The sequence below is a fragment of the Medicago truncatula genome, chromosome 2 (genome assembly GCF_003473485.1).
Source record: "Medicago truncatula cultivar Jemalong A17 chromosome 2, MtrunA17r5.0-ANR, whole genome shotgun sequence".
Taxonomy (NCBI): Eukaryota; Viridiplantae; Streptophyta; class Magnoliopsida; order Fabales; family Fabaceae; genus Medicago; species Medicago truncatula.
The window spans coordinates 16,647,592-16,663,898 of NC_053043.1; the positions used below are offsets into that span (position 1 = coordinate 16,647,592).

The window sequence follows — 16,307 nt, forward strand, 5'->3', positions numbered from 1 at the left end:
AGAAAATAAATTAAGTAACGAGAATCATAAGCATTTCAATTTTGCTTTGAAATATACGTATAGTCTTACTTATAATTTTCGTTTAAACATGTTGTAGATCTCATCATATTGATGCTCAAGGTGTTATTTGTTTTCGCTAATGATTTATACTTTTGTTTTATAATGAACATGTGTTGTAAAATTCATTTAAATATAATTTCAACAAAACACACATAAGACAAGCAATGTAGTCATTTACACCACGCTATATTATTTGTTCAAGGCCTATTAATAGATTTATGAGTTTGTTCAATGAGTATTAATGATGATTTATTTAAGCCTTGTGCCTATTAATGATGATTTATTTAAGCCTTTCTCAAATGATGAGTTTGATATTAGTCTAGATTCTCCAAGGATCAATATGATACTAAGTTGTTGGTCAAAAAAAATATGATATTAATTTAGACTCCATCTTCCAAAATTTTAAGTCATGTTGAAAAAAAATTGTTCTAAATTATAAGTTGTTTTACGATACAAATGAAACATTAAAGTTATTTTTTCATATTTATATCTTTGATTATTTATTAGATTGATTGAACATAACCATCTAGTTTCTCTAAAAAAAAATCTTGCTCTTTAGATTAATTTTGAGAAAAAATTGATCAATAGGTCAACAATTAGGACAAATAAAATATTCACTCAAATAAAATTTAAGTCAATGTTTCAATTTTGAACCGACTACCAGAAGGTAAACAAAAAAAAAAAAAATCGACTACCAGAAGACGTACAAAGGAAGCCGTTAATCTTCCTTAACTTTCAGTTTCAGTTTCCCACTTTCCAGTCACAAACGCGCGTTTCAAATTAATCCCATTTATTCACAAACGCGCGTTTCAAATTAATCCCATTTATTCACAAACGCGCGTTTCAAATGACAGAACTTACAAAATTCAGCGTCCTATGCAGCCTCTTTACATGGACACAACGAACAAAAGCACCAGCGAAGAAACGCGCAAAGTTCCGGAAGTTTCTGGACAACTTCTGCACTGATCGGAACTATTTTCCGGCCATTCGACTCATTCTACCTAACCTTGATCGTGAACGTGGTTCTTATGGGCTTAAAGAATCTGTTCTTGCTACTTCTCTTATTGATGCTCTTGGAATGGCGAAAGACTCGCACGATGCTCTTAGGCTTGTTAATTGGAGGAAAGGTGGTGCCAAAACTGGTGCTAATGCCGGTAATTTCGCGCTTGTCGCCGCAGAGGTTATCTTCTACTAGCTTTCTCAGCTCTTTTTGTAATTTTTAGTTGTATTATGAAAGATATTAGGGTATTAAATGTATCTATTAAATGAATAATTCTATATAAATTACTGTTCTAAAGAGTCTAACTACGAAACTCAGACACCAAGAGTTGTGAAGTAGGGAATCATCACCAGTTTAAACATGCAGCCTTGCATATCAAATGTCTGTCATATCGAGATACTTAGTGTAGTGCATGTTTAGTTCCACTTATAGGTGAGTTGAAATTGATTCCGAGGTGTAGAATTGATTCTGATATGTTTGGTTGCTTTTCAAATGAATTGGTTTTGCTTCCAGAATTGATTCTACTAGAAGATAGGATTTGTAGCTTTTGATTATAAGATGACTTTTACGCACAAATTTATAGTTCAACTCACTTTTACATGAATGTATCCAAACACAAATCATTTTACCCTCAACTCACTTTTAGGCTTTGTTTGGGAGTTGGAGGGGAGGGGAAGGAAAAGCTTTGGAGGGTGGTAAATACAAAGAGAAATGGAGAAATCTTTCACATTTTTTTGAAAGAGTGTTTTTTGGAGAATCATAAACTAATGCTTATGATTCATATATTTTTAATATTAAGAATATTATAACAACATAAAATAAATTTGATGAATTCATATAAACCCTCAAAAACCCCCCAATACCCTCCTCTAATACAACTTTTTAGTTTCCCCAAATGAGGAGGATTTTGTATTATGAAGAAAAATCAACCCACCAAAGCCCTCCCCTCCAATGTACTCTATTTCTTCCACTTGCTCCTTCCTTTTTTCCAAAACCCTCCCCTCTCTTCCCCTCCAAACTCGCAAACAAAGCCTTAGTGATAATTAATAATACATAATCAATTCTTATCAACGCAGAACCAATCGGTTCCACTTTTGGAGGAAGCAAAATTGATTCTAGAGGTGTAGAATTGATTTTATTATGTTTGGAATTTATCTGAGTAGAATTGATATTGTATCTCGAAATGATTCTCACTGGAAGCTAGAAGTTGGAGCTTTTGCCTCTATGATCTTTAGCCTCAAATTTATTGTTCAACCCAATTTTGCATGAATGTATCAGAATATAAATCACTTTACTTTCAATTCACTTCTAGCCAGAATCAATTTTTGTAACTGCAAAACCAAACAAACACTCTGTAGCATACACTCTTCAAAGCATTATTAGGGGTATATTTGAAAAATAATAATAATACCCAATAATTTGAAACAAGACTTTTATATAGGTAAGAAAGTATTTTTTTCTTTTGTTTTCATACATTCAATTTAACTTCCTTTTGGTGATGTTTATGTTGAACTTTGTATTTTAAACTATTGTTGTTGAACTTTGTATTGTGAATTTGTGATTGGTTCAATGCTTCTTGTTTCGGTAACTGTTGTTGTTTTGTTGTTGCTGAAAATGGAGTGTTGTTGTTTATGAAACAGGTGCTGCAGCTTAGGCAAGGTACTGCTTCAGGTGGACTGACAATAAAGGAGTTGAATGACTTGCTTGATCAATTGTCTTCGAGCGAAAACAGGTTCACAGTTTTTGCTTTGATTGTTTCACCGCTTTGTTATCTATGTACTATGTTTCAATGTTTGTTAGACCCTTGCTTTTTCTGCTGTGTGCAGTTGTATTTGCATGCCTAAGGTCTTGAATATGTGGTTGGGGATGAAATTTTTTTCTGTATGGTGTTTTTTTATTTGAATCTGATGGAGGGATCAAAATGGAAAAAAAGGCAAGAAGGAGATGATCAATTTTGGGAGGGGCTTTGATAACAGTGTAATTGGACTCCAAATTAGAATATGAAACTGGTATTAGTTGTTGGTGCCAACAGGATAAATCAATTTGTACCAGTTCCATTATCTACTCAATTTTGTACGTTCTTAACATTTAACAACTCGCAGATGAAATTGAAAATTGAACAAGTTTGTTTACGCTTTCACGGTGCTTACTTGTTTGCTGGTTCCTATTTTAGACATGCCCTGTTTTGTTTGTGTGTGGTTATTGTTTGTGTGTAAAACATGAAAACACTTTGCAGTATATTGAACTAGAAAATCTTATTTCCATGTTTTTGTATCTAATATGTTGCTATAGTGATTTAAGCTAAATTGGTGAAGTTGCAATTTTCAAACAGTTCTTATCATATGGTTTCATCGTTCTTTATGCCGTTTTTATCTAACCTGGTTCTTGGATGGGGTGACTATGGTTACAGGGGTGAGAAGACTTTGGTTCTTTCAACCCTTATCCAAAAGACAAATGCGCTAGAAATGAAGTGGATCATCATGATAATCCTCAAAGGTGCTTTTCATTTGCACCAGTAAATAAATTTTATACCTTAAATGAGTCTCAGGCATGTAACTAAATTTCATCGCAGATTTGAAGCTCGGAATTAGTGAAAGAAGCATTTTTCATGAATTTCATCCAGATGCTGAAGACTTGTTCAATGTTACGTGTGACTTAAAACTAGTTTGTGAGAAGCTAAGGGATCGGAACCAACGTCATAAGCGGCAGGTTAGCTGTGATTTAAAATTAGTTTTCGAACTCTACAACAACAACCGAGCCTTATCCCACTAAGTGGGGTCGGCTACATGGATCAAATTTCGAACTCTATACAGCTTAAAGAAAATAGCATTGAACATGATTTACAGCACTAGGATGTCGTTTTATTCACTTAACTTGGCTCTAAACAAGTCATGTTTGAGCTGAATACTAGCATCCCCATGTTAAACTCAGCAATGTGTAGGTAAAACTGCTCTCTTGGAGAATTGTCATATAAAAATTGTTTAATACTTGATGATATCCAGCCTTTTAAATTAGCTAAGCTGCTATATAGGGCTACTTGATCTATTCCCACCTTTATTTGTTGAAGGATGATCTATTCCCACATTTTGCCTGAATTTTTTTTCTTGGAAAATAATAATAGAAATATCAGAGGTTGAGGTTCCTAACAGAAAATCGCTTCGTTCTTGTTTGTATCCTTTTTTCTTTGTAGGATATTGAAGTTGGAAAAGCTGTGCGTCCTCAATTAGCTAAGAGAGTTGCTAACGCAGCTGACGCATGGAAGAAGGTTTGCTTCACTTAGCCTTTTAACCGGTCATTTATTAAACGGAAATGGGGAACATTTTTTTACATTCAGGGTGTGATCCTGAACAATGATAAAATCCTGAACTGTGAATATCTGGAACAAAATGTTATCCATTTGTCTTAAACATGCAACCAGTTTTCAATTATTAAAATATCTACAAAATATCTCAGGGAGGGAGACTGATGTATTATGTAGTTGGATATGTTGTTCTTTTTTGTTGTTTATTTTAGGTACAGTTGTGTTATCTTATTTTTATGGATCTTAGATTTTTAGGAATCACATCTTATTCTTGGGGATTTTATCCTATCTTGAATGAGCTTGTTTCCTTATTTGATCAGTGTCAGGAGTCTAGTACTTAATCGAATTCATAGTATGAATTAGAGCTTGTGCTTGTCTTCTGTATAACATCATGTTATCATTAATCCCTATTTCAATCTAAGAATATCATTGAAAGTCTTTTTCTTTCTTTTCGTCCTCTATACCAAACCTCCCCTATAATTTCAACTTCAATGACCACACATTCCTCCTTAAACTGTGGGCAAAGATCACGCCTTCTTTTGTCTAACACGATTTTCAACACAATGTTGACTTCTTGATGACAGTAAAATTTATTTTTAAAACTATTTCGGTAGATAAATGCATAATTTCGTGCATAGGGAATTCATCAGTTTGATATTTATTACTTCTATTTTGTATGTTTCCTTTTATTTAGCTTCATGGTAAGGAAGTGGTTGCTGAGTGCAAATTTGACGGTGATCGCATTCAAATTCATAAAAATGGAACGGAGATACATTTTTTCTCAAGGTAATTGCTCGTGTATTTTGTACAGTTTAATTACTTTTTACATTAGACTGCAGCCCTTTCATGTCAGGAGGATTCTTGCTTTTACACCACCTTCCCAGTCTGTATATGTGTGAAATCAGTTACATCTGATCTGAAAAAAAAAGGTTCAGTGAAATGTTTTATAGTTAAATAAATGGTTACTTCTTTTTCTTCTTCAAAGGGAATAAATGGTTACTTATTAAGTGAAGAAGCTACAAGATCAATATGACATGGTAGTTGTTCTATCTTTTGTGGGTGTTCGTGTTCCTTATACCTAGGTGTTTCTGAAAATGTCTTACTGTTGTGCATTATAATCTTCTTTTACCGATTTTTGCCCAAATAGGTGTTCTGTTATTTACCTTTTTGCCCATGATTGCAGGAACTTTATTGATCATTCTGAATATGCTCATGGGATGTCAGAAATCATAATTCAAAACATTCTTGTCGATAGGTGAGAACGTTTCATGTATTATAGTTATGTTCCTTTCAAATGATTTCCGTCCCATTCTTTTATTCTTGTTGATAGGCAATGTAATTATAATTTGGAGGGGTGTGTGTATGTGACATTAAACTTATGTCAACGAGTTTGATGTGGGTTTGTTTCTATTTTTAATATTAATAAGGCTAAAATATGGTTTTGGTCCCTGCAAATATGCCTCGTTTTGGTTTTAGTCCCTGTAATTTTTTTTTTGTTTTTGGTCCCTGCAAATATGCCTCGTTTAGGTTTTGGTCCCTGGCGCCACTTTTGTGATGATTTGCACACGTGGCACATGATGACTGAACCCATTTATTAGAAAAATAGTCCCTGCAAAATCTTTTAATTTTTAAAAAGGTCCCTGCAAAGGGACTATTTTCAAAATCAAAATATTTTGCGGGGACCAAAAACAACAATTTTTTTTTACAGGGACTAAAACCAAAACGAGGCATATTTGCAGGGACCAAAACCATATTTTAGCCTATTAATAATATATCAAAATATATCAAGAATTTGGAATAACAAGGGTCATGCACTCATGTTCAACACTCAAGCATACAGTATCCACTACCAATCGTGATGTTATTAAATGTTAGACAATATAAAAAACATCTTATAATATATTGATCTTGATTTTAGACTATCTAATATCATCTCTTAAAAAATACATTGTCACGGGCGACAGTGTCTGATTAGATCTCCGGCCATTATTTACAACTGGGAAAGCTTCACAAATTGTGGTTGTTGATGGTGTGAGCTCTGGTGGATGATAGATCTTCAACTTTTGATTTTAATGGCTCTGGCAGCTGTTTTGGCTGAGACTCCGACAGTGGTTCTGTAATCGTAAAACCAAACAAGTGAAACGAAACTAGAAAACGGGAAATGAACTACAGAGCTTTGATATTACGATTATAACGGAATTGTACAAATATATTCATTAGAGATTACGATCATAATCAACAATCATTAACAAAAATTATTCATTGCTAAAAATTATCAAGATAGACTTCACTATTTTCGGAAGGGGATTCCTCCACCAGGTTTTCATTTTTTTTTAATACATACAATATGCAAATTTCTAATGGCATTAATATTGTATCATTATAATGCATGTGTGAAAAAGCTTATCCTTTTCTTTTTTGTTTCTGACCTTGTGATTTTATTTAGATGCATACTTGATGGTGAAATGTTGGTCTGGGATACATCCTTGAATCGATTTGCTGAGTTTGGCTCTAATCAGGAAATAGGCATGTACTTTAATATGTCTCAGCCACTTTAAAGTCTTAAATTTAGTTACATCACCCGTTTAATATTTTTTGTTATTGGCAGCCAAGGCAGCAAGGGATGGGCTTGAGAGTAATAGACAGGTTCTTAATTTTAGATATTCTTTATCTTAATTTTGTTGAGAAACTGTAATTCTAACTTTTTTTGGTCCTTTCTTGTTGCAGTTATGCTGTATCCTTGTCTCTGTGCAATTCAACTATTAATTCCATCTATCAATGTGATGTGATTTAGTTTCAATGATAGAATGGGTATCTAATTCTGCATATTATGAATATTTTCTAATGCAAAAAAGTTTATCCAAGATGCCTTGACTCAAAAATGGTTAGATGTGGCATTTGACATCCTTTATTTTGGAGATACCAGTGTAATTCATCAAACATTGAAGGAGCGGCATGAGATTTTACGTAAAGTTGTTAAGCCATTGAAAGGTCGTTTTGAAATTTTACTACCTAATGGTGGTATCAACAATCATCGGTCTTCTGGTAATATTTTCTTTGTACCAATTTGCCTTGTCATGTGTACTTACTATATTGAAAGACTTCTCCTTGCATGTTAGCAATTATTCCTCTGATCCATAAATTGTATGTTCATTACTGATTGATTAAGTATTCTATTTTGTTTTGATATCATATCCAAAGTGATTCAATTTGCTCATTTACTTCATTCCAGCTCTGATGATGGCTTATTTGTCATGTGTTCTGAGTTGAACTTTTCCTGGAGAAATTCTTGAACATTTTTAATCACTTTATTATGCTTTTCTAGTTGCAATCCAGAGAGAGATAGAAAGTTGCGCGAGATTTGGAGGCTCTAAATGGTGTAATCATGCACAGTCGTAACCCCTGTGCAATATCATTTACTATTGAATTAATTTTGATTTTATGAAAGACTAAAATTAATTTTCATTTCCATTGCCTGGTATGTGTCGTGCATCAATGAAGCGGTGTGCAACAGTTGTTTTTTAAATCCATGTACTTAATCAAATTTCAATTTTTCTTCATATTATTGTGAAGTTAATTCTCAATGGAGATAACTAATATCATCGTAGTAGATAACCCACTTGGGTTGGCCTGATGGTGTTGGCTTGGGACGTTGGAGTGTGCGACTCTCAAGGTCTCAGGTTCGATTCTCCCCGGTGCCAATTTCGGTGGATTAGTTTGGCTTTTTAAAAAAAACATCATCATGCTAGATAATATCAATGCACAATTCTGTTTATTCACCTTCTATCATTTAATCACTCTTTCTATTTTATTTTTATAAAATAATTCAGTTTATATTTTTTTATTGTTGCTTATGACTCTTATGTTTTGAACTTTGTAGCAATAAGAGCAGGGATACTCCTGTCAAGCCAAAAATAAATTTTCATAAATTTGTCTTTTCATTTTATAATTTAAATTGTTTCTTTCCAAAATAACTATAATTTTTAATTTTTTCATGAATTTCTATTCATTAGAAAACAAACAAATAAATAGATAGAATATTGTTAACATTTATTATCATTTCATAGTTGAATTTAATTTCTAGGGAAAAGGAGTCAATAAATATTCTCATTTATTTTAATTTTGCACATTTAATTTGCGGTAATCATTTTAAATGGGTGTTGGATGATGGAAATACCTTCCCTACACATAAAAAGGGTGAAAATGAGTAGAAAGGGAGAGTTCATGTCTAAATGTATTCACAGATTTATTTGTTCAGTGATGCAATGAGTTAGCATATGCTCATATAATATTGGTCACCATGTGGCATATGTTAATTGATTGATGTTCTGCAGGTGAACCATGTTGGTCGTTTATTGCTCACAATGCGGAGGAAGTTGAAAGATTTTTCAAAGAAACCATTGAAAATAGGTCAGCAAAAAGTAGATTTGGATATTTAAAGCAGTAACTTTTTTATTTATTTAGTCAAAATCTTATTTTCTTGTGATTTATCTCAAGACAATGTAATCTAGGAGGGTTTAGAATGCCTCAAACACTTAATAGACAAACCCTTTTTATAATTCAAGCTAAATATTCCAGACTTAAACATGCTAAATGAACCAAAGGAGAATATTCACAACCTAGCAATAAATGGATTTAGGAGAGCAGCAGCTCAGTTCTAGCTCTTTAGTGTCTTCCTTTTTCAGCTATTAGTAAGCTTGACCAACATTGCTCTGGATTATTTTTCTGTGTGAAGATATGATTTATTTGCTTTGATTCTAAAATATGACATCTTTAATAAAAGTAGAAAAAAGAAGAAATTGGATATGGTTTTTAATAATTTAATTTGTCTCTTTTACTTAGAGAGGAGGGAATTGTAGTAAAAGACCTCAGCTCCAAATGGGAACCTAGTGACCGCAGTGGAAAATGGCTAAAGTTGAAGCCTGATTACGTTCATGCTGGCTCTGATCTGGACGTACTTATCATAGGTTTATATCAGCTGTGTTCTTAAATTTAAGAGTTAATGTACATCTTGGAGTAGTTTGATTAACATAGTTATCTCAGCTTTTCTGTTTTTGATGATTTCTAGGTGGCTACTATGGTTCCGGACGACATGGGGGAGAGGTTTCATAATTATTTCCTAGCATTTGAATTTATAGCAAATTATTCTTTTGTTAAATGGACTTATAGCGGCATGTTTTTCATTACAGGTTGCTCAATTCTTGGTGGGCCTTGCAGAGCGTCCATCACCAAATACACATCCCAAGCGGTATAAATGTTTTAGGGCGTAGTTATGTTTTTTGTCTGTATTAATATGTCAAAATTTTGGTTTTGCTCTATCTTTAGTTTGGGTTTAACTTATGGTTTCCTGTTCTTTAGAAGTAACCAATTTTAGTATGCTTACGTCAAGTGCTGATGTGGCAAGTAGATTTGCCACATTTCATTGCATAATACGTGAAAAAAATTCAGGGCCCAAGCTCGATGTGTTATTTAAAGGTCTATTTCTTATCAACGTCTTAAGCTAAGTCATTTGGCCTATCTTTTAATAGACTAATTTGCTAATAGGCCAATATGGTTATGTTCTATTTATAATATAATATAAAATATAAAAAACTGAGTTTTATAAGATCTAACTGACTTATTTGTATGTATAAATCTTTTTGTTCGTATAACATGACATTTTAGAGAATCTGACTTTTATACGATCGTCTAGAATATACCTTCCCTCAGATGGGCTTCTTTGGGGTTTGATCAAGCACTTAATCCAGCTCTAGCTTATCCGCCCAACTGGGCGTTAGGACCCTATCGGATGATTGCTATACTTAAGAGTAGATTGCTTTAACGTATGTACCAAGCTATCTATGCATCTATTAATATTGTCTTTATTTTCTTTGCAGATTTATCTCCTTATGCAGAGTTGGTACTGGACTTTCTGATGATGAGCTTGAAGCAGTAGTGACCAAACTAAAACCTTACTTCAGGTAGGTTACATTGGAAGAAATCTAAGTCCTACGTTGAAAAGAGATAAGGCCTGAATTTGTTTTATAAATAGAAGGCACCCTTCATCTTACAAACTGTTTTGCACGGATGAGTTAGGCCCAATATAAAAACCTAATATGTGGCTTCAAAGCCTATCTATTCGGGCCACCCACCAAAGTATCCACACACCAAGCCCAGTTGTGCTAGATGTGAAGGGTGTATTTGCAAAGTCAAAAATTTTACGTTAAAAGAGGTAAGACTTGAAAATAATTTGTAAAGAGGAGGCACCCATCATTTTACTAACAGGATGAGTTAGACCCGATATAAAAACCTAATAGGTTTTATATATGTTGGATAGGGAAGCTCACGGGGACACTTGTCTTTAATTTCTGGTATTGAAGCAGAAAAATTTAAATGATGTATTCAATAAATATTTTCAACTTTTAGTTTAAGCCTGCCTTCTCTCTCTCCCTCTCTCTCAGAAAGTATCCAAAGACGAGCCCGCCAAGTTTTTATCAAGTTACTAATCATTCCAAAGAAAGACCTGATGTGTGGGTCGATAGCCCTGAAAAGTGAGTATTTTAAGCACACATTTGAACTCTGAATTACATATCACTTGCATTTTCAATTTTGATCCCCAATTACTGTTCTCTTTATGCAGATCAATTATTCTGTCTGTAACCAGTGACATCCGAACCATAGAATCAGAGGTGTGGCCTTGAAAATGCAGTGTGTCTATCTGAGTTTGGAAGGATTGCAGTCTACACAATCTTTCTTGTCTCTTGAACTGCACAGTTTTAATCTGAATGATTTTATTTGCAGGCATTCGCTGCACCTTACTCTCTGAGATTTCCTCGGATTGACAGGGTGAGATATGACAAGGATTGGCATGAATGCCTTGATGTACAATGTAAGGGATTTACAAAATATGTTTTTGCATACTCGGTGATTTTTCCATGAGTTTAATTCCTTTATTTTTCCCCCCTTTGCAGCATTTATAGAATTGGTGCAATCTGGCAACGGTACCACACAGAGGAATACAGAATATGGGAGCAACAAGGACAGTAAACCAAAACGCATGAAATCCTCTACAAGGGGAGAAAAGAAAAACATGTCTACTGTTCCCTCTCATTTAAGTCAGACTGATGTTTCCAGTGTTACGGGAGGTTCCTTAATGTTTTCAAATATGATGTTCTGTATCCTGAAAAATCTTGCTAGCTACCAATCATCAGTCCTGCTGCAGTTTTTTTTTTTCCTTCTATATATATTGTTTTAGAAATATGCTTTTATACCTATTTCCAAATTATAGCGTTGTTGTATATGTTGCCAACCCTAACTATTAGTATAAGGCTATCATGGTAGTTAAAATTGGTGTTGACTAGTAAAATTGTACAAGTTCAAGATGTTAGGAGTGCTCTGCATTTCAGATATCACGCAGAGCCGCATTTTGGCGAAACCATACTTGTTATTATTGTACTTACTTTTTCATGTTAAAATAGCGTGTTAAGCACATATATTCATTCATATTCTAGTCCATTCTACTTCCCTTTCCTAGAGCCTTTTGTTCTATAAAGTAGCCTGGACCCCTATGGGGCGCTACATTTCAAATTTCCTCATATTTTCATCCCTTATGTCTTTTCTTACAAGCAAGTGTTAGTTGCTAGTACATTATATTAATAGTCATTGTTTAAAACCTAGACCTTCTCAAATACCTCCGAATGTCCCAGAACATCCCGAGTTATGCCTTGGAGACACACCTTAATGTTTTTTTATTTTGAGTTGCTTGTGCTTCCATGTGTTCACTTATTTTCCTGCCACACAACTAAAATTGTGTCAAAAAATAGCATTTGCATATGTACAAGATCTAATGAAAATTCCTTCATGCTCCATGGTACTTGTATTCCTCATAGTATAAGGGTCCTTTGCTGCCATAGAGACGAAGAAATGTGATTCTTTCCATTACAAAGTTATTCTATGTTCCTTTAGCCTTTTTCCTCCAATTGTTTTTTTAATGATTTTGACAGTGTAGCAGCATGAGAGAAATAACTCATTAATCATCCTGGCTGATCTGAAAATTGTTAATTGTGCAAAATAGTTTGCCTTGACATGTGTAGACTTTGTTAATGTCCCTCCATCTCATTCGCTAGAGTCCTTCCACAAATTAGTTGCTGAGAATGGGGGCACTTTCTCAATGAATTTAAATAACGCAGTCACTCATTGTGTTGCAGCAGATAGCAAAGGTTCGATCTCTCTGATACACATATACAAACACTGCTTGAAAAAGACAGTTGTATTGTCTGCTTATCTAATAAAGACCGTTGTATGTAGGGTTTAAATTTGAAGCAGCAAAACGTCGTGGTGATATCATTCATTATACTTGGGTATTAGATTGCTGTGCACAAAAGAAGCTCATCCCCTTACATCTGAAGTGAGTTTCTGACTGAATATGAACTTGTTTAATACTGTAAAGCTGTTCTTATTGTATATTTCTTTCAATGTTTCCTTTGGAAGGTACTTCCTCTTTCTTTCTGAACTGACCAAGAAGAAGTTACAAGAAGATATTGATGAGTTCTCGGACTCTTACTACTTGGATCTCGACCTTGGAGACATCAAACAGGTAATAGCATTAGTGTATGTCCTTGAGTCGTATCCTCTTTTCCTTTTGTGTTCCATAATGCTTCTACTATAAGGATGGTTGTCTACAATTATGATTTATAGCTACTTTATTGATGTGCCATGGTTTTTTCCTCTTTAATATTTACCAAAGATCTATTTAGGTCATTCCTCAGTAAATCGAGTTAACTTCCATTCATTATTTTGCAGCTCTTAAGTAATATTAATAGGTCAGAAGATGTCAGTACTGTCGACCATTACAGGAAAAAATACTGCCCAAAGGATAAGTGGTCTATCTTTAATGGATGCTCCATTTATTTCCGCACCACAATGCCATCATTGTAAGCTTCAGTAAATGTGAAATTGGGTCTATGTTTTTTACTAGGCCTACAGTATGGGATTGAGGGTTTTGGTCACAATCATAATTTTTCCAAGTTTTCTCTTTAGCTTGCTGATTATTCTCTATTTTCATACAGGAAAGAAGATTGGCAAATTCTATTGGAACTTTCCTCGAAGAGATTCAAAGTTGAAGTTCTCATGGGTGGTGGAAAAGTCACATCTAATCTCAACTCCGCAACTCATGTGGTGGCCTTGTTCTTACCAAGTTGTCATACCAACTATGAAGACGAAATACAGAGTAGGTGAGTGATCTGTTCGTTGGCAATTTGTCATGTTGAATATTCATTATTTATTACTTACATTTGGTTTGAAAGAAAAATGTGAATATTAATGATTTGTATATCATGTATTATTTATAGTCTAACACTTCTTTTTTGGGTTTCTTTTGGGGTGGGGGTACTTCAACTATGTAGTTTCACTTCAGTTGAGAGAAAACTTCTTGGAAGAAAGAGGTTGCATATAATTAATTCCAAGTGGTTAGAAGATTGTTTAAACAGTTGCCAAAGATTATCAGAAGACACTTATAGCATTAAGCCCTATGGAATAGAAGAGTCAACTTCTGAGGATTGGTAAGTTAATGCATTTCCAGGCATTTACAATCTCCCAATTATTTGGATGACAAAGTTATAAATCTCAGTGCATCTAAATGCTTTGATATTGTTATACTCTACAATACATGTTTTTCACAAGTTCTGTTGCCTTTTATTTCCATATTAAGGGTATGTTTGTTTCAGCTTTAAAAAAAAGAAAGTTTTGTGTTAAAAGAATCTAGAGCCATTTTTTTTTTTTTTAGAGATTTTAAATTTATTTGAAGCTATTTCTGTTTGTCTACTACCCATAAAAACCGCTTTTCATTTTAGAGTCATATGATTTAAAAAAAAAATCCTAAACAAACACTTAAAAATGACAAAAGTGATCGAGAGAGTGGGAGTTCTCTGTTCTGATGTATGCGGAATACACAATTGGGCCCAATCATAATTGTATATCGATAGGCTCTGAAAAATGAGAACTTGAATTGAAGAGTTCAATCTCAATCTGGAGTCTATGCCTATGTTCATTGTGATATTTTTAGACTACCAAGAACCGACACATACTGAAAAATCATTTCCTTGTCCTAAACAAATGATACTATATGCTACATCTTTTCTTATTTCAAAAGATTAGGAACTACTTTTCGTAGCATTTCATGTTATTTTTTGGCTCTGTTTTAGTGAACATGCCTTGGCGGTAGATGCTCATCTGATCAAAAAAGATAATGTAGAAGACCAAAACGTATCCATCTCTAACAAGGGAAGTAAACAGAGTAGTGTAAAAGCTGCTTCTGAAGACAGTTTAACTTTGGCATCCCAAGCGAAGGTTGGACCAAGGAAAAGAGGAAGACCTCCAGGCAGAAGTATTACAAAAATAAAAACAGACACAAATCAAGCTCGAAGAGTTCGATCACAGATTGCGAAAAAGCGTGCCAAAATATCTGAGTATGAATCAGATGAAAGTGATTCTCTCGATAAAAGACCATACGAGCAAGAGGCTGACAATGTAGAAGGAAGTCTTGATTTTCACTACGTACGTTCACAACCACACGAGACTGAGAAAATTCATAATGTCCAAGGTGGTACTGAAGGAGTAGAAAGTTCTGAACAAAACAAGGGAATCGGGCTAGAGGATTTCAAGGACAACCAACATGAAAATATGTTTGTTCCCGAAATTGAAATGAAAGATGCGGACAATGACCAAAGTAGTCAGGTGACTGAAAAACTTGAAATTATGACTGATCCTGTACAGGCAATGTTACTTGACATGATTCCTGGCCTTTCTATGAACAAAGTTGAGCAACCTAGGAATCATCATGTCGAGGCAGAGAAGCCACCAGAAATCTCTAATGAAGAGCCTTCTTCAACTACAAAGAAAAAGAAAGTTAGCTTCAAGGCTCTCGCTGGTGATTTTCTAAAGGATTTGTAGAGTACTCTCGTCTTATAGATGGATTATTATGTAATGAATATATGGCTCAAAAGTTCAAATTTGAACTAGTGTCAAGTTCTTTTCATATTTTCTTGCAAATAGGGTAACTGGTGTTTGTCTATAGATGTAAGATTCACTGATTCGGAACACCATAGTTTTTTTTTTTTGGTAGATGAACACCATAGTTTCTACTTGACACTTAAGTAAACAATGTTTTAGTAGCAGAAGTATTTAATTTTTCTTAACAAATGATATGAATAGTTACAGTTAAACGGATTTAAAAATTATGAAGATACTAGCATTCCCGAGGTTGGATTATGAATGAGTTATGTGCTCACGGTGGAGTAGAAATTTAAGAGACATGCTTTGTAACAAGAAAGTTAGGCGATTACAAAGCACCGCTTAAGAGAAATGCTTTCTAACATGAATATTAAGCGATAATCCAAGAGTGCATAGATGAGATGACACATGTCTCTTCTAACTTTAACTAAGAGTCTCGGGCATGTAACAACATTAAAACTTTTAGGTTCTACAAGGTTCGAGAGATTAATCTCTGCGATACGCATGAAAGAAACCCGATTTACACAAAACAAAAGAATGTTAAATGGCAAATTAAAAAGTATTGGGCGTTTCTTCTAGTGCTTTTTCTTTGCTTATTCCATCCATTAAAAAAGTATATATTTTTTTGGACAGAATTAAAGAAGAATGTTACACATTTATTTTTTTTATATATGAATGATATACATCTATGTAAACTTTATCTTTAACGGTGTCAATTGCTAAATTTTTATTCAACTACTATAATCACTTGCTTTTACAAAATTAGATGAACCTCTTTCGAGCTGTGGTATAATTATAAAGATGTTTTATGAGGTTGTGTTACACCCAACTACGACTTCTAAAATGGTATCAGAGCCTCTTCAAGATCCATTGGGCTACCTGCTATCAGGTTTTCGCTATCGGGCCACCCACCATTTATGTCCACGAACCAAGGCCAATAGTGCTGGTCGTGAGAGG

General features: G+C 34.0%; 1 protein-coding gene across 2 annotated transcripts; it reads left to right on the forward strand.

The window, feature by feature from the left end:
- The first annotated feature begins 724 nt into the window (after positions 1-724).
- On the forward strand, positions 725-15,566 carry LOC11441582 (DNA ligase 4). Of its 2 annotated transcripts, XM_039830482.1 has the most exons (28): positions 725-839; positions 874-1,240; positions 2,701-2,792; positions 3,471-3,556; positions 3,633-3,769; positions 4,251-4,325; positions 5,056-5,147; positions 5,545-5,616; positions 6,808-6,887; positions 6,970-7,007; positions 7,089-7,095; positions 7,251-7,406; positions 8,696-8,771; positions 9,204-9,328; positions 9,430-9,464; positions 9,551-9,609; positions 10,238-10,321; positions 10,802-10,891; positions 10,981-11,029; positions 11,142-11,229; positions 11,312-11,515; positions 12,434-12,559; positions 12,648-12,747; positions 12,831-12,936; positions 13,143-13,273; positions 13,409-13,573; positions 13,745-13,900; positions 14,543-15,566. In XM_039830482.1, the coding sequence occupies exons 2-28, from the start codon at positions 908-910 to the stop codon at positions 15,288-15,290; spliced, it is 3,510 nt and encodes a 1,169-aa protein (XP_039686416.1). In that variant the 5' UTR covers positions 725-839; positions 874-907; the 3' UTR covers positions 15,291-15,566. The 2 variants fall into 2 exon arrangements, with proteins under 2 accessions (XP_039686416.1, XP_024632383.1); XM_024776615.2 differs by having other exon boundaries at positions 740-1,240.
- The last annotated feature ends 741 nt before the right edge of the window (positions 15,567-16,307 follow it).